The sequence below is a fragment of the Colletotrichum graminicola genome, assembly GCF_000149035.1.
Source record: "Colletotrichum graminicola M1.001 genomic scaffold supercont1.2, whole genome shotgun sequence".
Classification (NCBI taxonomy): domain Eukaryota; kingdom Fungi; phylum Ascomycota; class Sordariomycetes; order Glomerellales; family Glomerellaceae; genus Colletotrichum; species Colletotrichum graminicola.
Window position 1 is genome coordinate 1165972 of NW_007361006.1, and position 24910 is coordinate 1190881.

Here is a 24910-nt window from a genome sequence, read left to right on the forward strand (position 1 = left end):
TTGTTTGTTCATGGTACAGGATAGGAAAGGTAGCGTTTCGATGTAGTATATGTCATTTCTTTTTGTTCTGGATACCACCGTAGCGTGAGGAATAATACCCGATAATCAGGGAATGACTTGATCGGACCACCTGAAAAAGCTACTTGCTGAGACTTGTGAACGTCCGGTGTCTCGAACCGCCGAACGTGTGACCGCGAGCCCGTCCAGGGTTTCATGGCTTGATCGGATGATGGAGAACCATCGCCAGTATCGTCCCACTCCAGACCTCTCCGGTTGCACCAGGGACGAAACCTGGGGCTCCTCGTATTCCATTAGTCTCGACTGCACGCAACAAAGTACGGCCTACAGCACGTGTCCTTTGTTTCTTGTTTTTTTTCTCTCTCCTCCGCAAAACGTATTGCTACCGTCCCAATACTGTCCTGTGTGGAATAGCCAGCTCGTACTTGCGCCCCCAATGGCACCTTGGTTCCACCCGGGAGACAACCCAACGTACCATCGTATGTTGGTCTCCGTACCCACTCACCACCCACTCGGGAGGAATCAGGTGAAGGACGGACCGGTAAGCGGCCGGGGTGCACAGTCAACGTGGGCCTGGCACAGACACGGTAGGCGGAGATAAGCTGTCTATCGTCTGCGTTAGTCTCGTTCCAAACACAGCTGTCATCTTCGCCTACCGGCCCAACCACGCAATATCTGCAAGGCCGTCCTTGCGGGGTTCGGATGGGTGTCTAAAGAGGCAAGTTGTTTAGGTGGGAGAATCACATCATCACCTAGAGAATATAAGCGAGACCGAGAACTTGATTTGGGCAAGGCACCCCTCTCAGAACCCGTTGCTTGACACTGATTGACAAATGCTGACCGCTTGGCCAACAGAGTGGTCCCCCGTAGCATCGCACAGGTAATACACAATAACAGCCATACACAGTCATAGAACGCTTGGCGAATCAATGGTGACATGTGGGGATGAATGCAAGGGACGAGTGTAGTGCCCGGAAGAGTCCGGATTTACACTCCATCCGGGATAAACTACCGCAGTACACGCCCCCGGCACCGTCCAAGCTTCCTCCGAGACTATTGAGGCGGGTGGAGAGGGCTTCGCTGAGATCTATGCGGTAGCGCATCGACACTTGGTGCTTACTTTGAGCGCCCACTTGAGATAATTATTCCCCGAGACATGTTGACCGTACATGTATGGATGCTGGTACGCACTAAGGACGATGTCATGCTTGTCCGCATCGTGATTTGCGTCGCTCCGTTGGCATTTCAGCTGGCCTACACTTGATCTTGCCACGAGGGTTGAGTTGGACATGGCCAACTGCTCTCGCAATGCCCACTTCGTGGCTTCGTGGGTGGATATTCCGGAGCGACTGCGGCCCGCTCGGCACACAGCCCAATTGTACCCCTATCCTCCCTAGTCTATCTATATGCCTGTACACTCGTCCAAGGCCTGCTCCCTTGCAACTGTGACTGCTGCAGGTCTAATAGGGTTTCTGAAAGCTTGATATTATAGCGTCTTATCGCTTAGTGGTCGTCGCGTATTCGTAATACAGCAAACTACGTGCCCGCTTATACCCTGGCATCAGACAACTCCCGGGGTCTTCTACACGGCCTTCGGCGCTGCGTCCGCCGATGGATGTGACTCTTCAACCCTGCATTGTTGTCTCCCCACGCCATTGCGACTTACTGAGTGCAATCCCGGGCTGCTATGTACGGATACGGACAGCCAATCCAACGTTGTGCTCTGACCGGGCGGTACTGTTCCGCATGCTTGGGGCTAATTCGTATCAGCTTGACCAAATATCAAGCATGTGTGGTTCAATGCTGGCTGTTCGGCTATCATTTCGTGAGCCTATAGTAAGCCTTACTACGTCCGAGTCGGAGCTGGGGTAGACCTTGCTCACAATAATGGTTCGCCGACCGGTTCAAGATCAGTTGGAATATGGTACGACGTAGCACTATCACACCAATCGGAGCGCTGATAGTGGTAGGACAGTCACGTGTAAAACGTCTGGGCTCTCCCTATATATTGTGACTGTAGCAGTCAGCGTACGAGAGCTTCGGGTTGTTGATAGCCAGTTTGAGTACTACAATCCTCGCGCCTGCGAGGTACTGAACCTCTTCTCTATTGCACGCTCGGGGAATTGGCATGAAGTGTGTTGTTTGCAACTCACGGGCACGTACATTTTCGTTGGGGAAGAGAGGCCACTGATTCTATGAAAGTCAAAGAACTCTCCTGAAATGGGTAATGGCCCCCCTCCCCATCTATTCGAATATCGATGAAAATAGTCGCTCTTGACCCCTATAACCGGTCTAGATCAGTTCAGCTGGAGCACTCCTGACCTGTGTCACATTCCAATCTCCCAATACGGTACAAAATGCCCGATGGCGCAGGATCAGACTTCATTTCAACCATGGTGAAGTTGTTTAACGTGGGTGCTGTTCGCTGTTGAAGTGGCAAGCCGAAATGAATTGTCGCCAGCAGCAGCTTCAAAATTGACATGATACAAGGTAACAAGCCCTATTTAGACATATAACCGAGCGAGCAATGTTTATTTGCTAACTAGGAATCATAGCATTCAAACTTTGCGCCCTGTAGTACTCGTCATATCACTAACAACGAGAACGAAAGTGCATTATTAAGTGGAATCATGACACTGGGAAGGGAGTGGAAATTGATTGCTGTATTGAACCCAACGCAGACCGCGGGATGAAAGCTCCCCTGGGCTATCAAATCCCGAATTCACCGCCTAGAAAACCCGGTTCTTTTTCGTTTTCGCTCGCTTGGGCTACCGACCAATACCCAGAGTCCAAATCAACAGATCCTGGTGGTATCTCGGAAAAGTCATACAGGAGACCATTGAAATCATCGAAGCTCCCAAATTCATCCATCAAGGGTGGCTGGGAGAACATTCGAAGCTCATCTTCTACCTGATGTGACTCGTTATCTATCATGTGGGCCACACCCTCGGTGTCTACACTCTCATTCTGGACGGGTTCTCCACCCGGGGATGAGCGTAAAGAACGGTAGGTATTAAACAGCTGAATCTGAGCGTCGCGTATGATGCCGATCAGCTGGCTTCGAAGACTTTCTTCGATGGGGTTCAGGCGCTCTTCTATACAGAGCTCCAACTGTCGCTGGACATGGGATGGAAGCTCCCTCCGGAGAAACTGTTCATACCGCGAAAACTCGGTTTCTAGAGAATCGTCAACGGTGGGGCCTGACCCATGATATTAATAGTCTGTTGCACTGTGAGCGGCAAGCCGTTACGCTGGAAAGAGAAGGGCTCACAAGGGCTCGAAAGGCGAGTCGGGTTAGCATCTGGGAACAAGATCAGGTACATCACGCTCCACTTGTCTGTCTCCGACATGTATTTGTCTGTACGCTTCCGAGAGCGCAAAAGCTCTTTCTGCGTGGAGTCCATGCCCTCGACGACTAAGGCCTGATCCTTCACCTCGCACTGCTCATTTGCTCTGATATGCAAGTCTTTGAGTCGGTAGTTTGCGAATTCTTCATTACACCTTGGACATGTAACAGGCAACGCATGGTTGCGGTAGACATGCTCCCTAGCTGTGTTAGTTTTTAGATTCATTAGGGTAGGGCTCGGAGTGCGTACTTGACTCGATGAACCGTCGCCCAGCCGGGTCCGGTGCAGGCCCCGCGTTGGTGCTTTCCGGGATTCTTTTTGAAGAAAGGACAGGCCAACCTGAGATTGACTTCGTTGGGATGGCTATTCGATTTCGACACCTTGAGAGGCCTGAAGTTTACCCCAGCATCATCGTTGTCGTCGGCTCTCCGTTTACGGGAATGTTTTCCCCCTTGTTCAGTTGGAGAAGTCTCGGCTGTTGAGCTTTGTGTTCCAGAGTGCAAGGTCTCGTGGCTTCGTTCAGCTGGCGTGGATCCATGAGATGTGTAACGGGATCTAGTCGAGGGACAATTCGAGATTATTGAGTAGAAGTAGTCCATCAATCTGTCGAGGAGAGCTTGCTTTGGCCCCACGGTAGACCCTTCATACTCAGATGAGAATGAATCAGTCGAAGTAGAATCCTGTGTTTCTGGGGATCTGTTCGACTCATTCGAACGGTGTCGAGTAGTTTGAGCATTCTCCTTCTTGTCGCCTTGGAAGAATGGACAATTGTCGAACACTAATCTGTCAAAACCGGTGGCGGGCAATGCTGGCGAACTGAAGGGCCTCGAGAAAACTGTTTCATTGAGCAATAAATTATCTTCCCCATAAAGAGATAGATAATCTTCGCTTTCGAAAGGAATGTTGTCATAGTGAGATGTTGACACGTAGGATTCGGTTATGTACCTATAAGGCTCGTTATCATCTTGAGATGTTGACGCCCCGTATTCGCCTGGATAAGAGGGCCAGAGGTCTATTCCAGAATCTCGAGAGTTCGAGGATTCTTCCGGGGGTATTAAATAGAACTTCTCATCAAGTGATCGAATTTGACCACTCTGCGTCTCTCGCTGTCCACTGTTGTGGACGAAAAGCGGATAGAGAAGTTCCGTGATCCTCTCCCTATTTGCAAGATCAAGCGCTCTTTCGAAAGGAATCCATGTACCCCTGAGGCGCATGGGACCAGTATTGACAACCTGACTAATCTTTTCGGACTTGAGAAGTTTATCACGTCTTGTCCGAGTCAAGCCAGCGACGTTGAGAAGTTTCGTTCCATTGATCATCCGGTTGTCCTCTCTGCGCGCAACATATACGCCTAGAGCCTCCAATAGAAAGCACAAGCTTCTTTCATCTTCCCAGAGTGTTGCAGTAAGTTGTGGTGTCGCACCCGGAGGTGCGATCTGGCCCGTCGTGTCGAAGTCCTGGTGGGAAGGTAACGACGGAGTTTTCGATTCGGCGGGAAGCAGGCTCAGCGGTGCTTTTCCCGTACGCGATGACTCCTCCGCGGGCGACTCTGAAACGTCCTGGACTGTAATTTAGCCTCTAGGGTAGAGGTGCCGTCTTTCTGGCTGTAAAGAGAATCCATCGCAGATCGAGGGTGGCTGGTATTACGTTGGACAGAGAGAATTAGTCGTTAGGTTGAAAGCCGCGTGAATAGATATCCAAGAGAGTTTCTAGAGGTGAAAAGGCTACATCATTGACGGCGTCTGTTGCTGGACTTGTAGGTTGTGGGAACGAGCGAGACGTTTTGCGCATTCTCGCGAAATTAGGTACGACGGAGCAAATTTGCATAAGAGATCTGCATCCGGGCTAATAAGCATCTGTAGAAGGTCAGAGAGTTGGTGATATCGGTATCCCAGAACGGCTAGACTTAGAGGCCTCGCTGCACCTTCTCGGAGGCATCCAGTAGTTCGCCCTCGGGTCGATGGACTGTACCACAAGATTCCATTGCGGCTTTATGCTCTGCTTGCCGGATCGTGAGATCTTGCAGCTGAAAGGCAGAAGGGACCTTGTACATCGTTGTTCAATTTTCTGTCCGTTTACCTCTGGGTTCGCCCAAACGTGATCGGTCTTGCGCAAGTTGAATTGTCACGGAGATGGGCGAGTTGAGAAGAACGTGTGAGCATGACGAGTGGCCAAGACACTTGTGATAACGAAAGTGAACCCACAGTTGTCACTGCTACAACTGCACCTATTGGATCCTTCAGGCTTCTCCGCACTTGGGAAACCACTCATAAGCCCGTATTATTTTCTTCATAGGTCTGGGCTGATCATCTTATTCTGCCAAGTTTTTAGTTTGCTAGCGGCCAAGGAGCACGCGTACGTATAATAACATATCCTCTGTCAAAAGGCCTTCTTACTTACAATGACTAGATATTCAGGATGAGGCTTTTACACTCGACAAAGTTGAAGATAGAGGAGTTTATTGGGCGCAATAGCGACACAGTTCTAGTCCGCGAGGGACATAATGCAATACCCGAGTATACCGTCCCTCGTCATGCAATTCTGTCTCATACGTGGGAGAAGGAGGAAGTATCCTTGTAAGACTGGCAAGGCAATATGGATTCAACCAAGAGAAAGAAGGGCTATACCAAGATACTACAGAGCTGTGAACGCGCCAGCCAGGATGGCTATGACTGGATCTGGATCGACACTTGTTGCATCGACAAGACCAGCTCGACAGAGCTGTCCGAGGCCATCAACTCCATGTTTCAATGGTATCGAGAACCGAATGTCTGCTACGTCTATCTATCTGACGCCACCGGAACACAGCCATTCTACAAAGCGACGAAGGGAAGCATAGCTCATGCGTTCCACGGTGGTACTCACGAGGCTGGACATTACAGGAAATTATCGCGCCTGCACGAGTACGTTTCTTGACGAGAGATTGGACCGACGTGGGCAGCAAAGAGGATCACCTCGATGCCATTTCAATAATAACGGGTATAGATACCTATGCTCTCAAAGGGGGAGACCTTTCGCGGATAAGCGTTGCCAGGCGGCTCAAGTGGCTAGCCAGAAGAGAAACAACCCGGATCGAGGACATGGCTTACTGCATGCTCGGAATATTTGACATCAACATGCCGCTTCTTTACGGCGAAGGTAAAAAAGCTTTCATCCGGCTTCAAGAAGAAATCATCAACGCAACCACGGACCAGTCCATCTTTGCTTGGGCAGAACCCTACCCTTCAAATGACTATCCTTATCTTGATCACGAGGAATACAATCGCGTATTTTCCATCTCCGAATATGGCATTATCGCCGTGTCTCCGAGAATGTTCGAGGGCTCTGCCTCAGTGGCCATGTTTGCTCGGCCTCGACCATCGCGCCCGCACGCTGTTGTCACCAGACAAGGTATCAGAGTACACTTGCTAATGTGCGAGAATGAAGTACACTCGTCAATGCGGGATGCTGATGATTCGAATATTTTCATGGCTGTGCTGGATTGTCAAAATGGTCGTACGCCTGGTGTCTTGGCTGGCATCAGATTGAGAAGAATCGCAGAGAATAGGTTCATCCGCGTTTACCCTATCGCGATACTTTCCTTCGCCCGCTGTGATTGGAACGGGGAAGTCTTGATTAAAGGATTTGACCTAACGGCAGAACAATCAGAGCTCATTGAACTCGAATCTCGTTAGTAGAGCCATAATTCCGCGGGCTGGTTGTGCGGGCACCGACTGACTGTCCAGCAGACATCTCCTACCAAAGCTGGAAGTTGAAGGAGGTCTACATCACCCAATCCAACTTACATCCACTTCCACCGGGCTTCTGGGTGCTACCTTTAGAAGACGAAATGTCAATCGAGAGTGTCTATCCCCCCGAGATCTGGGACATAGCGACCAATATCCTGCAGCCACAAGTGTCGTGGGGCAAGATCGGGGCCATAGGCCTTCAAGTGAGAGATGTGACGATTGCGCTCATTCTTGGGTTTAGCAACCATTTACCTGGTGTTGTGCCATGGTGCAAGCTGTGTAGTTACAGCGGTGAGGATGAATTGTCAGATGTTTTCGCCGCATATGAAGAGGTTCCGTCACGAGAGGGCGCCGCTGTTGGAGTAGACTTTTCCGAACTGGCTGGGCTCTTGGTCTCGATAAGGACCCCGTCTGTTTCTTCAGTTCCGATGAACATCGTTCAACTCGAACTTGTTGAGTAAGTCGGTGGCTTGGCAAATTTCATAGTCACCTTGAAGTCAATAGCAGTGTCCTCATTCGATACCGCTCTAAACCTCTGTTGCGATGACGCAAGTCGCTACAAAGTCAATCACCATGCAAGTATTGGAAACTGGCTATTGTATGAGTGGTGGCAATCATGGCTTCTCATCACTCGATGGCTTTAGCTCCTCGACAAAGGTCAAAAATGGATCGTAGGATAAGAAAAACGTACGTTTGGGGACAGGTCTCTGGCCTCATTAACAACCTTCCCAGTGAGCAAAGGCCGAGTTATTGAGAGCGAATTAGACAACTCAATGATTATACGCACAACTTTTTGAAAGATTGATTCAGAAGACGGGATTTTTATCACCTTCATGTATATGGCACAAAGTACTACAGAAATCCAATCTAGGCAATTTGTCACAAGCCATACATAAGGTGTTGATTGCTGCCGGAAATCGCGGGGCCCCAGGTTTTCCAGGCCCCGTCCGGGCTCCGGGTCGGCGAATATGGTACCCCTGGATTGTTTTCCCAGGTATTTCTCCCGGCCTTCGCTAATTGTTTCTATCAGATTGTCCGGGCCGTCTTCGATACTGGCCTGGACTATCATGATCGCATCGGCGAATGAGGCGTCGACCAACGCGCTCAACGGGGCGGCCTCTGGCGTGTAGGAACGATGCGGTTTGAAAGGGTGCTTAGTGGGACTGAAATAGTGAACTTGGAAATCCCAGGAAATGGAATCGCTCTGTAGTTGCTCCTTGACTGTCAGGGGCAGGGTGACATCTTCAGCCCTATGGGTTTCATTGACGGGGTAATAACAGCCGCCAAGATGGACCCAAGAGAGCACGAAAGGGCAATCAAGCTGTGTTTGAACATGGCTTCTTCCTCATAGGCGGCAAAAAACCGTTAGCAGGCGTCCGAATGTTTTTCGTCAAGAGCTTGGGTTGTACACAGTACTGGAGTTCCCCTGAGGGCTGGAAGCGGCGATAGTAGATTGTTATTCGGATCCCGCAGCTCCGCGATATCCTCTATATTATGTACGGAGTTTCTTTCGGACCTTGTCTGTGCGGGCTAGCCGGCAACCCTCCGAATACATTGGCGCCATACCAGATATGTACCATTAAATATCCGCATCTTTCCTTGATCCGCTTTGAGTGGTTCTGTGGTAGGGATCATATTTCGGGGTCATCCGATTTTGCCCAACTTTCACCGGAGCCTATCCGTGCCGGGATCTTGCGGTACCATATCCGGTAGGTGTTAGCACAGTTTCTCTGACTAGAATTGAATCTGTTTGTTCGAGAAGCCGAATAAGTAGACATATGGATCACGGAATAAATCACTCCCTCAATTGGACTTCAAGCCACACGTGAGGATATATACTGTTTCGACCCGAGTTTTCCATCATCATGTCCATGATTGATCGACAATAAAGCAGGTACGATTGCCACCATTGAGAAATAATACACAATTCATGTCCTCGATGCCTTTCACACCGAAGTCATCAAGAGTGCAATGGCTTTCTTCAACGTCGTCCTAAGCACAGACAAAAGATTTACAGGCGAGCAACAGAAGCCTAAGGCTGTCTTGGTCAAATCGTAGTGCAGCGTCTTAGTGTAATGTGCGACTAACTCATAAAGGACGATGTATTCTTCTTGCCATATTATACTTGTTTTCCGACTATTAAATACTTGTTGCTCTATGTTCTGTATGACATCAGTGTCAACTAGACCTAAGTCGGATCTAGCGTCTAGAAAGGCGTTCAAGCGGCCGTTCGGCCACTCGACGGAACTCTTATAACGACAAAAGGCGAAGAGCAAAATACTGTTTATCACCTAGGTTAGTACAATGGGCGGAACAGGGCAGGTTGCCACGTATCTGATACAGCCCGAAATGCTGAGCGTTTGAGCTAAAATCACACGCTTTTCTACCTAACCTGTGTGTAACTACGTTTGGGAGTTCAAAATTCGTCATTGGAGACTGTAAGAGCACCTTTCTGTACGCCAAGAATATGTTTTCTGAGAAGAAGACAAGCCACACTGCGCCCCTTTTCAAAGACGGGTGCCAGACACACACCACCGCACAATGTGAGCCTAGACAGTGTCAGGTATAAGGGACGTTCGTGGTAAGCTTAGATCCAGAAATCGCGCTAATTGACCGCTTGCGCCAGGAGAAAGTTAGTAATATGATCTCTGTTGTCTAGTAGGACTTTTGGTCTATCTGCTGAAGAAGGTGGGAGTGCTAGTTTAGTATTAACATAGTTGATCCCCTTGAAAGCCTCTCGAACCCGAGGGCTGAGCGTTCCTCAAGCGAACAAATGTGCATAGGTTATAGGCTTTCTTGCGCGGAATGGGCTTTCCAGGAGCAGACGCGTTAAGACGCGCAAGTCTTCCAAGGGCACCCGCTTTAAGTTAGGGTTAGGTCGTAGTTAATAGGATACAGTAGATAAGCGACGCCGCATTTATTTTGCCTCTATAGCTTTATACCTTCAATCGTCTATTCCCGTACTGGATTGTTCAACCATAAGCGAATTTTATCTAGTGTATATATGTCGTGGCTCTTCTTCGACTTAGTGTAGTCATCCCCAACTTCCGTCCAGCCAGGCGTGCCCCAACTTACTGTCAGATCATCTCCTATGTTATGGCAGGATCCAAAATCAACCAAGATCGGCTTGCCGCTCTGTTCGTCTATCATAATGTTTACTAGATTAATGTCGTTATGCGCCAGACCAAGGGAGTGAAGGTGACGGACAGCAGACTCCAATTAATCCATAAAAATGACATCGTTAACCAACTGACCTTTTATCAGCCATTCACAAAGGTTGCCTTTATACTTATCGAAGATAAGGCCGGTAATGCGACCTCGACGTACGCGGCAGCCGAGAAACTTGATGATGTTTGGATGCTGTTGGTGGCGAGCAATGCTAACCAATGCGGTTGCCTCCTCTAGAAAACTCGCTGGAATGATGTAGAGGCAATCCTCTTCTTTATACCAGTCATATTGGTGGATCGGCGGGCGTTTGATGTAAAAGTCTTTCAATTCATTGGCTGCCGGGAAGTTGAGATTGTCGGGGGCAGTGCTTAGAGGCAGCATCGCTTGCTGCAAAGGTGGGAACACCTCTTCATCAGAGATCAGTTCAAGCGCACCTGCGATATCGTCGAGAGTGGCCTGAAGCTTGGGTATCTGAATCTGTCCGAAGTATCCATGGTCATCTTCGTCAAACCACGCAAAGGTGGTGTGTAAGAAATCCTTATAGTCCGTACTTCCAAGGCGGAAAGACTCTGCAAGATAGTAAAGGTCGCTGAAGGACTTGAGATTAGGGATAGCCACTCTGATGAGTGAAGATTGAAGAAAAAACGAAAGGGTTGCCTACATCAACCTGGAAAATAGCAATGCGTTACCAATCGCGTGTGACGGTAGGACGCCATAGGTGCCAAGGTACCGAGAACACCATTCGGATTCATTGCAAAGACAGTTTCGTTCAATAAAACAATTACCGCACCTGACGGCCTACGATAGTGGCGTTGAGATAGCCCCTAAGAGAGCACACACACACATTCCATTCACGCCACTCCATGCCTACCTGCCCCATTTAGCATACAAACGCATGGCTCATCAGGGAAAGAGTTGACGCCACTTTGTCTAAAGGCGGAGTACAGCCAACAAAAGGGGCTTTAGCGGTATCTTATGTTATCCATCTTATAAGGTACAGAGTCGTGGTGTTTGTTAAGAGAGCACAGCTGCCCAAATAGTCCAGGTGAGCCGGATGTCGTCACAGCGCCTTATTAGATAGGAACTCTTACCGAAGACTTACTATCCTATGTGACAAAGGATTATAAAGATTCATGCTCTCTAGACTTCCCAGGTTATGTATGCCACCAAATATTTCCCCCGCCTATCCTAACTTCGCCATCTCAGTTTTGCCACATCAACTCAACTACCTCGCTGTAGAGCTGTAAAGAAATTCATTTACACTTCAAGTTCTGTCACTTCACGTACCGTACCATCTTCGGTATACCACCTGAAAACTGCCTACGAAGTATTTCATCATTTCCAAAATGTATGTGACTACCACCTTAAACTTAAGGCTGTTTACTATTAATGTGAGTCACGTTATAGGTGTACTACTGAGAAGACGACTACGACGATTACAAAGGCAAATGGCGACGTTGTGGAGAAAGTCAAATCTGTGAAGAAAAGACTGTGGCAAGTCTGGCTGCTCCACGTCAGCATCATACCGCCCATGAGTCTATCATAGTTCAGCAACACCCAACCGGATAGAAATGGGGGTCAACGATAAGCAACACATAGTGTAATTAGTGATATAGCGATAACGTTCTAGCGCTCATCAGCCAATCATTGACACATGTAACCTGGTGGTAACCGCTCGATGTTTGCTTGGTTTCATACCTGTACTACCTGATGACACGTACTCAGGCGACCCAAGACGTCTCTTCTGGTTCGGGATCTCAGGACTTAATTCTGAAGCGACAGGCTCTTTCGTCCATACCATCTCCCGTTCTGTGTTGGTTGCCTGACGGCGTCTCGCCCGCCTCACTGATTGGTCGAATCTATTCCTGTGCCGCCTGTCCTTACTTTCATCGTTCTCTCTGACATCCCCAAGTGGCCCGAACCTCACCGTCTCTACTCCCATTGATTCAAAGGCTACCTCCACTGTCGCCCGCAAACTGTTGAAGCTTGCGGGGAGTTTCTTCGCAACTTGTTGTGCTGTACATTGGTTGCTGCTATAAATCAGTCCTGCCCCCTTACCAGACACTGTAGATTACCAATTTTACTTGTCGCTCTCTGTATTCAGGGACGTCTGCAACAATGTGTTTCTCGAAAAGTGAAATCTCGTGTTTGACTGAACGGACAACTGTCAAGACCAAACCGTGTGTATGTGTTGGCGTAGGGGGACTGCGGTGGGAGGAAGGGATTCGCATAATTATTAACAGGCTATTTTAAATTACTACAGCCGCTACTTATTTATGTATCTCTGTGTGTATTAACTCGTAGTAACATGTTAATTTCCCTAACATGTCGGGCAGGTTGCACGCAGTTATTTTGCGCAGTCCACGAACACTGCCTGAGACTAATACATTTCACTCATAATCGCGCCGTAGTACTGCTATTGATCTGCCCATTTAAGACACAAACATGCGGCATCCCGGGACCATATGATAATTCGGCTAGCAAATAGCTCTAAGACACTAATCACAGTGGTGCTTCATAGCATAGTCGCTTCCTACGCCACTGGAATTCTGCCTAACAATTGCGCCCAGTAGTTGTGTCAAACATTAGGCGTTCTCAAGGAAGCATATCTAGTAGTGACCTCCCCTCTTGCCCTCTATATATTAATAACTCGTCTTACAGTGATGTTTATAATTCTGCTTTAAATATCGTGTTACGCAACCTCCTGTAAAGAATGACGGTTGGTTAACAAGGAAACCGTCATGGTTTCCTCTAGGAAACTGCTAGGAATTCCCCCTTTGAAACCACCAAGAAATTCTTAGGAATTCCCCTACGGAAATCTTTGTGAAATCCCTAGGGGATCTCCCTGTGATTTCCTTGTGAAAACCTCTGGAAATACTTATGTATTTAGTCTAGTATTATCCTCTTTATAATTAGAGAGATAATCGTCAATATTATTACTTTATTACTTTAACCTACACTCACTCTGTGTAATACATTGTTACCTAACAATTACGGAATAAAAATTTTTAATTTTCAGAGTATCTCTTTCTCAATGGATCATCGCAAGTGCACCATCGCATAGGTCCTGCCCTCGTCTGCGTGCCATACTATCGCTCAGGTATTCTTCGCCAAGGTCGACGACTATGTTTCTACACCCCTAGGGATGACCTACAGCATTGGGAGAATAGGTCAACATAATGTCGTGGCTGCAAGCAAGACGACTAATATAATATCTTCATACACTAGGGATCTTGTTAACAACTTGCTTAAGGACTTCCTGTTCGTTCAGGCTGGTCTCCTAGCAAGCGTTAACAGTATTGCGCCTATAACAGGCCTTATTTATATTAGCGATGTTGTTATTAGCATAAAACTAAACCTATAGAGTGCTACTATGTACTTTAATGCTAAGCAAACTATATCTTAGCAGCGGCTTGTTTTAACTTATAAGCCATGTTATACCCCTGAATATGCAGCAACGGCTATTAAATCCGTCTGCACCCTAGAAGGGCGCTTTACCTAGCTTAAGGCACTTAGTGAGGTTAACTAGCAGAATTAGTAAAAGGCTTATTACAGTGCAATAAGGTCTTTATTAGAGGCTTTTAATAATACTGCTCTTATTAATTATGTTATTAATAAGCGTAGTATTCTCTGCCTAGAGATAACTACTATAAGCATAAACTCTTAATTACTTATAGTTATTACTAGTATTACTTAATTTATAGGCAGTAGCAAAAGCTATAAGCTAGCAGTATAGGTCTACTAAGCTGTCTTCTTATATCTCTGTTATATAGCTTATTATATAAATACTAAATAGCTTAGTATTAAGCTAAGGTTAATAAGCTATTTTAAATACAAACTATTTAACTTAGACTAAGTATATTTCTAACTCCTTATGCTTTATAAGGGTTATAGACTAGATAAGATTAGTTATAGCCTTTTTTAGGCATACTTCCCTAATTACTAAAGTTAAGGGGAGAGAATTAACTAGGAGGTTAAAAGCTTCCTACTATATAAAGCCTTTGTTGGTTTCACCAGGTGGTTGATACGGTTAACCGTACGTATCGGTGGAAGTGACGAATAATAGGGGTTAACTGTTGATTCCTATTATGCGCAAAGAGGGGAAGAGTAACTATCGTGGCCAGCCAGATAGGCAGCTGTTAAATACCGCAACCCATAGTGGGTGGGCCCGGCCACATGGTTGATCCGGCCAGCCCGGCCAGCCCGGCCAGCCCGGCCAGCCCGGCCAGCCCGGCCAGGCTGGCCAGTTGCTGCGATTAATATCCATACTGGATATATCGCAACAGCCTTATTATACTATTAGGGCAAAAGGGCTAGACTATATAATATTATTATAGTTAATAAGAAAGCGCTTTTTATTATAAATAATCTTCTTAACGCCTTTTAAAATCTATAGTAAACTAAAGTAGATTATATTCTCTAGGTTAATACTATTTATATTAACTAAAGTAATTATAAAAAGCGTAGTTATTAAGTTAAATAGATAGGTAAATTATATAGATATACTAATAAGGTTTTATACTAGTTAGGATATATAGAATACTAACACAGCCTTCCTAGTAGCCGTTGTGGTTCTAACAGGATAAAGCTAGGCTGCAGTAGTTATTAAATAGTAGGGATTATAATAGTTACTTAATTAATTATATAATATGTTATATATATCTTATTAAAATCCTACAGGAGTAAGGAAATCCCCCTATTTCTTAGTTAGGAAATCCTAGAGAAATCCTAGCTATATAATTAGTGGATTCACCCTAAAAGTGGGGCCCTTTCACTGCCTATTCCCTAACAATTTGCTATAGGGTAACTATATATTTACTAGTTAATTTATATATAATTCCACTATATTTAATACACCCCCTTAGCGCTAGTAACGTAGTTAATTACTATAGAGCCTGCGCTAAATATCCTCTATATATAGCCTATTTATTTATTAATTATCCTTTAATATCCTATACGTTTTCCTCCTTTATCTAGTAGTAAAGCTTTACTTTATTATTAGCTAATTCTTACTATTAATTTACTTTAAGGCGTATACGTTAGTTACTTATATTTAATTAAGCTATAAATATAGTAAATTATAGCACACTAAGCGCCTTTATTAATCTATTAGCTATTAATTTAGTAGACTTCTTATATTTAATAGTAATTTAACTTACTACTACTTCTTAGTATAGCTAGTAGTTATAAATATTTATATACTATAGCCTTATTTATAATTAAATAAGCTCTTTAGTAATAAGCCTAATAGTTTAGGTATTATTATAGCTAATATAAATAGTTAGTAGCTATTTAGTAGCTGCCTACTTATTAAGTAATAATTTAGTTCCTATTTATATTAATAGTTAAATACCTAGCGTAGTAATTAATCTACTAGTAAAAAGCACCTTCTTTATAGTAGATAATAAGGCTAGTAATTTAGCCTTAGTAGTTAATATTATTACTATATCTTATTTATTAGCTTACTAGGAGATAAGCCCTTTAAATAGCTTTAGCGTATACGCTTATAAGCTATAATAGTCTAGTAAGTTATTAGTAAATAAGGCGTCTAAAGTAACCTCTAACGTATTATCTTTACTACCTAGTGTTACTTTATATTTAAGGTAAAGGTGCTATATATAGTAAAAATATCTAAGTATATAATTTACTACCTTTTAGTAATCTAGATTTAGATTATAGTTAAAGTAAGTAAGCTAGCTAGCTATAAAAGTAATATCTAGCTAAGTTATTACTACTATATATAGGATTATCCCTACCTTTTTTTAATATTAGTTAACCTCTTATAATAAGGCTATATATTTACTAGGTAATAGCTTAGCCTTTACTATAAGTAATAATTTATTATATTTCTTATTTATTAGTAGTAGTTTAGTTATTTTATTATAGTATACTACTTATAAGAGCTAGAGATAATAGTTACTTTAGTTATAAATTACCTTAAGGCTAAGGAACTATTATAATAGGCCTCTGCCTTTAAGGTAGTATTATTACTAAAAAGCTACTATCTTATTACTTACTTATACTTTATCTATATAGTAATATACTAATATATAGTTATTAATATAAAAAAAGAATATAATATAATTCTTTTTCTAATAATAATTCTTACTAAGTACTTAGTAAAAGCCTTATATAGTAAGTCCTTTTTTAAGGTGCTTTTACTATAGTAGAGGTAATTATTAGAGCCTATAGAGTGCTTTTAATAACTAGAAGATCTAGCTAGTAATTTAATAGCCTAGAGGTATCTCTATAAATACTACTTTATTAATAGTAGTATAAATAAATATATTTACTATGTTATATTAAAGTAATTTTAAATTAAAGTAAGTAGCTATTACTATAAGTATTTTAAATAATATACCTACTAATATAGCTATATAGGTATCTTATAAATCCTTTACTTATTAGTTACTATAGATAATAAGTCTTACTTTAAATTTAGTTAATTAACTATATTTATTAAGCTTATAGGTATATACCTAGTAGTAGCTAAGAATTTAATACCCTTTAGCTACTACTTATAGCACTATTACCTAAGATTTTAATATTTTATACCTATATAGATATACTATTTTAGTGTCTTTAAATTACTTTTTATATAAGTAGCTTTTTAACTATCTATAGATTAGTAAAGGGTATAGTAACTTCTAATACGTACCTATTAACCTATAAAGTCTAGTAACTTCTCTATTATATACTAGTAATTTACTAGTAACGTTTTTATAATTATTATACCTATTAGGCGTTATATAGTTAATTAATTCTTAGCTATAGGCGCGCTTTAGCTAAAGGTAGTAATCTTTACCTATTAGTTAACTTTATAGTATACTAGACTATATTATTACCTATAAGCTGCCTTATATATAGTTTATAATTTTTTACTATAAGGTAAGCCTTATAAGAAAAGTAGCCTTAAATAAAGTCCTTAGCGTAATCTAACTACCTATATATATAGTAAGATAATACCTTTTTATAACGCCTTTAAATAAGGTTACTACTAGCTAGAGATTACTTAATAGGCTAGCTATAGTTACTTAAGAATTAAACACCTTTTTACGCTTAGTAACGTCTTATAAATTAATTATATAGAGATAAGATAAGGCATAGGGGATTACTATCTTTATTATTTTAGAACTATTAGTTCCTAGTAAGTTACTAGCTTATAGGCTATTAGCTATTAATAAATTATTTAAACTATTATTAGCTTTAATTACCTTAAGTAAGTTACTAGCTTATAGGCTATAGGCTATTAATAAATTAATTAATAGGCTATTAGTTATTAATTTAGGTATTTACTTATTAATTATTTTACTATTAGTAAGTATTTAGCTATTAGCTATTAGATTAATTAATTTAGAACTATTAGTTTCTATTTTACTACCCCTTATATTAATATTTATAAAAGCTATAAAAAAGGCGCTTAGTAGTAATAGTAGTAAAGTAAAGAGAAGTATAAATTTTACCTACTTATATAGATATTCTAGTACGTTACTTAATTATAAAGCGCCTAGTAGAGTAATATTAGTATACTTAATTACTTTATTTATTTCTTTATTAGCTTCTTTACGTATTAAGGATTAATTACTAGCTAAGATTAGCTTATTAATTTATTATTAAATTACTATAAGATTAGCTTTATAAAGCTTATTAAGTAATCTATTTATTAACCTATTAAAGATTTATTTTTTATTAAATATTATATTATATATAGTAAAGACCTTATTCTACACTAAATACTAGATATAATATAAATTACTAGATATATATTTAATAAGGAATCTAATCTATATATAAGTAGTAAGCTTTTACTAGTAATTTTATAATAGTTATACGTCTGCTATTAGTATATATACTTAGTAGCTATAGGCTTATAAATATAAAAGGTCTAGCTTTACTATTAGTAAAGGCTTAGCGTGCTTATTAAGTATAAAATATAAATAAAATAGTTAATATAGGGATTTCTACCCCTAAGCTACTAATAGCGTTTAATTATAAAGGTATATAGCTATAGTTATAATTTTAGGCTACAGGACTTTAGGTAATTTTATATTAATCTATATATATTACACCTTAAGTTTAATAATTATAGTAATTTACTTAGCGCTACTATTTTAAGCCTAGGTATTTACTGCTAATAGCTTAATAGAGATTCTATAATTAAAAAGCGTATCTATAAGTCGCTTAAGGTATAGGATTTCTTAGTTAGCCTTAATAACTTTTAGCGTAATTAAATATTTAGTTTTTAGTATTATAAAGAAGCCTCTTATTATTAAGTTAATAGTATCTTAGTAGTAGCTATATAGGTAGAAATCCTATATAAGGCCTGTTACCTAATCTAAGATTATTATTACTAAGCAGTATCTTATATAGCCTTATTTAAGATTATAAAAGTCTAGCGCTAGGTAATTACCTAGCGCTATATTTATAATAGATTTATAAGGCTAGTAGTAAATCTGCTACCTTATCTTATTAAGACTATATAAATTATAGTCTTATATTATTATAATATTAACTTAGGTTAGATATACTTTATATATAGTATTTATAATTCTTTATAAAGCCTTAGCACCTAAGTAGCTAAGACGCTTATACTATATTATTATATTACTATAAAGCAGTTATTACTATATTAACGTTATATATTTATTTCTTACTTATAAGGTTAGTAGTAAATTATTAGTAGAGTACGTAGTAAAAGTGCTTTTACTTTCTTAGCTGTAGCTATGTTACTTATAATATTTAAGCACTTATTAGTTAGCTTATTTCTTAATATAGCCTATAAGGCTATAATCTATACGCCTTAGGTAATTATTACCTAGGCTTATATCTTACTATATACCTTACTAGTATAGCCTTATAAAGGAAATAAATAATATAGTAAATACGCTATAATATATTACGTTATATATATAAAGCTTTATTAGTAAACTATTAGCGCCTTTTAAAGTAATCTTTATAGTACTATATCCTTTAATTATAACTTAGGTAGTACTAGCCTAAATATAGTTACTAATTAGGGCTACTACTAATATAATAAACTATAATATATAGTTAAATATATAGTTAGTAGTACCTAAATTAAGTAAGGCTAAATTACCTAGCTTATAGCCTTATAAAGTAGTATAAAAAGCTACCTTTATATAGTATTTACTATATAGTTAATATAACTTAGCCTTAATTCTTTACACTTATTTAGTAAGGTTAGGATTACTTATAATATACTTATTAATCTATTACTAACGTTATATATTTACCTACTAATTATTAGGCCTTTATAACTTATTTATAAAGTAATAAAGTTATAATAAATAGAAATTAAAGTATATAGGGCACTTTACCTTTTTACTTACACTTTATTAATAGTAATATCTTTTATTAGTTAATTTATTCTCCTTTACTACGCCTTTAGTACGTATTAGGCTATTATTATTATTACCTCTAGTTAGGCTAAATACGCTACAGCCTGCTTAGCTATAATATAGTAAGTTATTAGTAAGGGCTTTAACCCTCTCTAGCGCTATCTTATAGAGAGACTACTAGTTAAGATTATTTTAGTTACTTATTATTTTACTAGTTACTATATATAAATCTAGCTAGGAGCTAAGTATACTACTTTATAAAGTAGTAGTAAGGTTATTAAACTAGATTAACAGCCTTTAGTAGTTAGGTAAATTAACTTATACTAATTTAGTATAAGCTAAGTTTTATTTATTAAGCTATATAGCTAGATCTTTTTTAGTAGTTAAGGCCTTTTACTAGGCTTTTACTAACACTTTACTATATTTATTATAAGCGTATTTTATATGCTTTTCTTTAGTTATTCTTACTACTACACTAAGCTTATTAAGCTATTTAGCTAGTAATTTATTAGATTTATAATATCTTTCTTAAAGATCTATAGATATAGTAGATTTAACTATATTAGCTATATCTTTAACGTCTTTTTACTAAGTAGTATACTTATATACTTCTTTATAATAGTAGCTTATCTAGCTATTTAAGTATATAAGATTATATAAGTTAAGATTATCTAGTATTATTATATATTTAGTTTTATATATAAGCCTATTAAGTATAGTTATAATAGCCTTACTTCTTACTATATATAGCTATATAGTTACTTACTAGGATATCCTAGTAATTACTATAGCTATAGTAACCTCTTAGTAAGCAGTAAGCTTATCCTTAGTTAAGGCGTATAGATATTATATTATAAGCAGCTTTATTAGTTTTTTTAGATATATCTTAAGGATTAATTAGTCTGCTGCTATAACCTCTAGGTTAATATACTCCTAGAGATTATAACACTTTACCTTTACTTAGATAGCGTTAAGCTATATAAACTAATTACTATATAATTATAAGATAGTTACCTTATTATTATAGTTCTTATTAATTATTATAATAGTATTTAATTAGTAAATAGGTATATTAGTTATTATAGACGTACGTATTAGACTATTAATTATTAAATAGTAGGGATTATAATAGTTACTTAATTAATTATATAATATATTATATATATCTTATTAAAATCCTATAGGAGTAGGGAAATCCCCCTATTTCTTAGTTAGGAAATCCTAGAGAAATCCTAGCTATATAATTAGTGGATTTACCCTAAAAGTGGGGCCCTTTTACCGCCTATTCCCTGACAATTTGCCGTAGGGCAACCGTGCATTCGCTGGTTAATTTATGTGTAATTCCGCCACATTTAACAGTAGTGTCGTGAAGTGACGCAGTGTAAAGGCAAAGCGTAACAGCAGAGCAGTAAAGCAAGACGAATAATAACGAGGAGCTAAACAAATAACATAGGACAAGATAGGTAACAGATAGTAGGTGTATTTATGGTTGACCCTCCTTCTGTGAAGGGTTACCTACTAAAGGGATATATACCTAGGGCACACGTGACGTATCACGTGTGTGTTAGGTATCTAGTCCCTGCTATCTATCTGTCTCCTAACTACAGGCACTTGCCACCTTGTCCTGTGACAAATACACTATTAGCTATATCCTTATGCTACTTAAGAAGTTTAGGATATATATTCTACTAGTAGTATAGAAGAATTAGCCTATTAAGAATACTTAATAGCGCTAGGTCTAAGAGGATATACTTATAGATTAATTATTATATAACTACCTTTTACAGCTTAAATACCTAATAGATAATAAATAGTTTAGTTAGGTCTAGATTTTACAGGAGGTAGCTAACGCACGCTAGGTATCTGTTAGTTATAGTAAGGGCTAGATTAGTATAAAAGTCTTTACTATAGCACTAACACTTCTTAATGTCTGCCCTAGTAATTATCTCTAGGTAGTAATTAATATTATGCTAGTCCTAACCTAAAAGCCTCCTAGACAGGCTTAGAAGACAAATATATGTTCCCTCTTATAGAAATTCTAAGAAAGCTAAACAAGTAACCCTTACGATTAGCTCTATACACTACTAGGTCTTAGTTCTAATCTTAGAGGGAAACATAAAAGCATTATAGTAGACTACATAAAGTTAGAAAAAGCAGTTATAGAAGGCATTCTATTATATTTATATAAAGATAATATGCCTAGTAATGTTATTTATTATATATAGATTTCCTACGTTTAGGCAGACATTCTAAAGCTTTCTGGCATAGCGCTAGAGAAGATTATCTTAGTAAAGTTAGACGTTAATAGGGTCTAAGAATATATTGTAACGATATCCCTGGGCCAAGGGGCGGGATGCCCATGGATCGGTTAATCGCCGGCCGATCGGCAATACATCGGCCCAGCTGGCAACACACACACACATATTACCCTTCAGCCTGGCCAGCCAGCTAAAGTGGCCAAGTTAAATTCTACATCTATAGATACCTCTACCTATCAATTCAATCAATTCATGTTGAAGCGCGTAATTGGCAGCGATACCCTGTATTGATCGATTGCTCTGTTGTGTGTGTATCTATCACTATGTTACGCGTCTATCGCCAATCGGCCCTTTAGTAAGGGGCAAATGCCTAGATCATTATTTTCCCTTAATTTAAGTAGAGAAATCCATCTAGGAAATAACTGGTGCATTTGCGGCCAATTGCCCTACAAGCGACCGTATATTTCTAGCTAATTAGCCCACTTTAACACGCCCTCTTAGATTAAGGCTATTTAGAGCTGTTAATCTGGCCTTTAATTAACAATATCTATAGTTATAATCTATTATAACAGTTACTATAACTATAAATTACCTCTATCTACCTATTTAGTTACCTAGGTAACTAACTAAAACTAGAGTGCGTATAGTTAAGTAGTATTACTTACTACTTAATAACGTAATATAAAATAGTAACTTATATTAAAGCTCTTAGGTTTAATCCTAGGTAGAGGCAAAAAGACTTAATTATAGTAACGTCTATAAAGCCTACTAATCTTATAATTAGTTAGTTAGTTATTAGATATTTACCTAAAGCTATAGATAGTATAAGATATAGTAAATTACCTAGAGCTATAATAGCGTAAAATATAGTAAAAGTAGGTATTAATTTACCTAGTAAGCTAATCCCTTTATTCTATTAAATATAGATTACTAGGTGTAAGGTTTAATTACCTTAAAATTACTATTCTCCTTAAATATATCTACTAATATAGCTAGTCCCCTAGTAAATAGAGTTTTTACTATTTTAGATTATATTATTTAACCTTTTCTAGTTAGTCTTTTAATAAATTTATAGCCTTAATTAAGGTAAATCTAACTATATAATTTATAACTATAAAATCCTCTTTATTATAGAGGTATTATAGTTTAAACTTTTTAGTATTTATTTATAGTATTCTTAACGATGTTATAGAGAAAAGTGGCCCTACTTATCTAGTAAATACAGCCTTACGTGTTAACTATCCTAGTTATAACTGTACTTACTAGAGCCTATTCCTCTGTTATACCTGGCCTCTAACAGCATTATTAATTACCTTATTAATTACCCTTTATTAATTACTTTTTATTAATTACTCTTTATTAATTACTCTTCTTTAATTACTCTTTATTAATTACTCTTCTTTATTACGTAATTTAGCTTTATAGCTTTCTTATATTTATTTACTTTAGTTAAATAGTCCTAGTTATTAAATAAATAATTACTACTTTTACTATAGTAAGGCCTTTATTAATCTATTTACTATTAACTTAGCTAACAGTATGTAAATAACATTAATTTGTCCTTTAGTAATCTCCTGCTACAGCTAATAATAGTAAATATTAATATACTATAGTTACGTCTGTAATTAAATAAGCTCCTTCTTAACTAATCTAATTATCTATTAGTTATTATATCAGATTATAATAAGTATATTAGTTAATTAATTTTAGATTATTAGTTCTTTAAGCAGTTAGTTAGTAAAGATTAACTCCTTAGCTACTTATAATAGTGCTAGTAATTTAGCCTTAGTTATTAATGTTATTATAGTCTATTACTTATTTACTTTCTATCTAATAAGGCTACTAAATATCTTAATTACGTACGCCTATAAGCTCTTATAGTTAATTAAATTATTAGTAAAGCTTATGTTAAAGGTAACTATTATTCCTTTATTAGATCTAAATTTAAGGTAAAGTCCCTTTATTTAGTAAAGGTTTTATAGTACGTAATTTACTACCCTCTAATATATAACTAATAGGTTCTAATTAAATTATACTAACTAGCTAGTAGTAAATATAACGTCTGGCCTTATTATTACTACTATATATAGGATTAAACTAACTTTATGTTAGTAATTAGTAATCTTAAAGGTTATAGTAGTCTGCTTTAATAGTAGTAGCTCTTTATTACCTATTAGCGTATAGTCTAGTAGTAGCTAGACTTTATTATTAATTAACTTTAAGATCTTATTAATATATATTACTTATAAAAGCTATATCTTATACTACTTATAGTTATAAATAACCTCTATACTAAGAAACTATTATATCTTATTACTACCCTCTAAGTAGTACTTTTCTTTTATTCCCTTTATTAATTTATTAGCCTTACTTTAGGCAGACTTTAGGAATATAAAGACATAATTATTAATATAAAAAAAGAAGGTAATAGCACCCTTTTACTAATAGTATAGCTTACTAGTAACTAGCGTAAATCTAAGATTATAAAGTCCCTTTTTAAGGTGCTTTTACTATAGTAGTAGTAATCTTTATAGACTATATAAGGCTTTTAACAGCTTAGTAATTCTTATACTACTATAATTTAAATACCCTAGGGGTAATTATATAAACACTATTTTATCTATATTAGTATATATAAATATATTTACTATATTAAATTAAATTAGCTCTAGATTAAACTTAGTTAATATTATAATAAGCGCTCTAAATAATAATCTAGCTAACGTTACTATATAAGTATCTTAGATTACGTCTTTTACTTACTAGTCTCCTTATATAATAAGTCTTACTTTATACTTAATAAGGTATCTATACTTATTTAACTTATAAGTATATACCTATTAGTAATTAAGTATCTAGTTATTACTAGCCTTATTAATACTAACTTTATACTAACTGCTTATTACTTTATAACTTTATAAGTAATCTATTTTAGCCTAGTAAAACTTATTTATAAATAGGTAATATTATAAATTAGTATATATATTAGGCAGACTAAGTAGATCCCTTATATAGATCTTATGCTTTACTAA

General features: G+C 38.5%; 1 protein-coding gene across 1 annotated transcript; it reads left to right on the plus strand.

Moving 5' to 3' along the window:
- Positions 1–5960: 5960 nt before the first annotated feature.
- GLRG_00782 (HET domain-containing protein) lies at positions 5961–8223 on the plus strand (the record flags this gene model as incomplete). The annotated part of the gene is made up of 5 exons (XM_008091467.1): positions 5961–6268; positions 6400–6860; positions 7014–7034; positions 7091–7550; positions 8124–8223. The coding sequence occupies 5 exons, from the start codon at positions 5961–5963 to the stop codon at positions 8221–8223; spliced, it is 1350 nt and encodes a 449-aa protein (XP_008089658.1).
- Positions 8224–24910: the final 16687 nt, after the last annotated feature.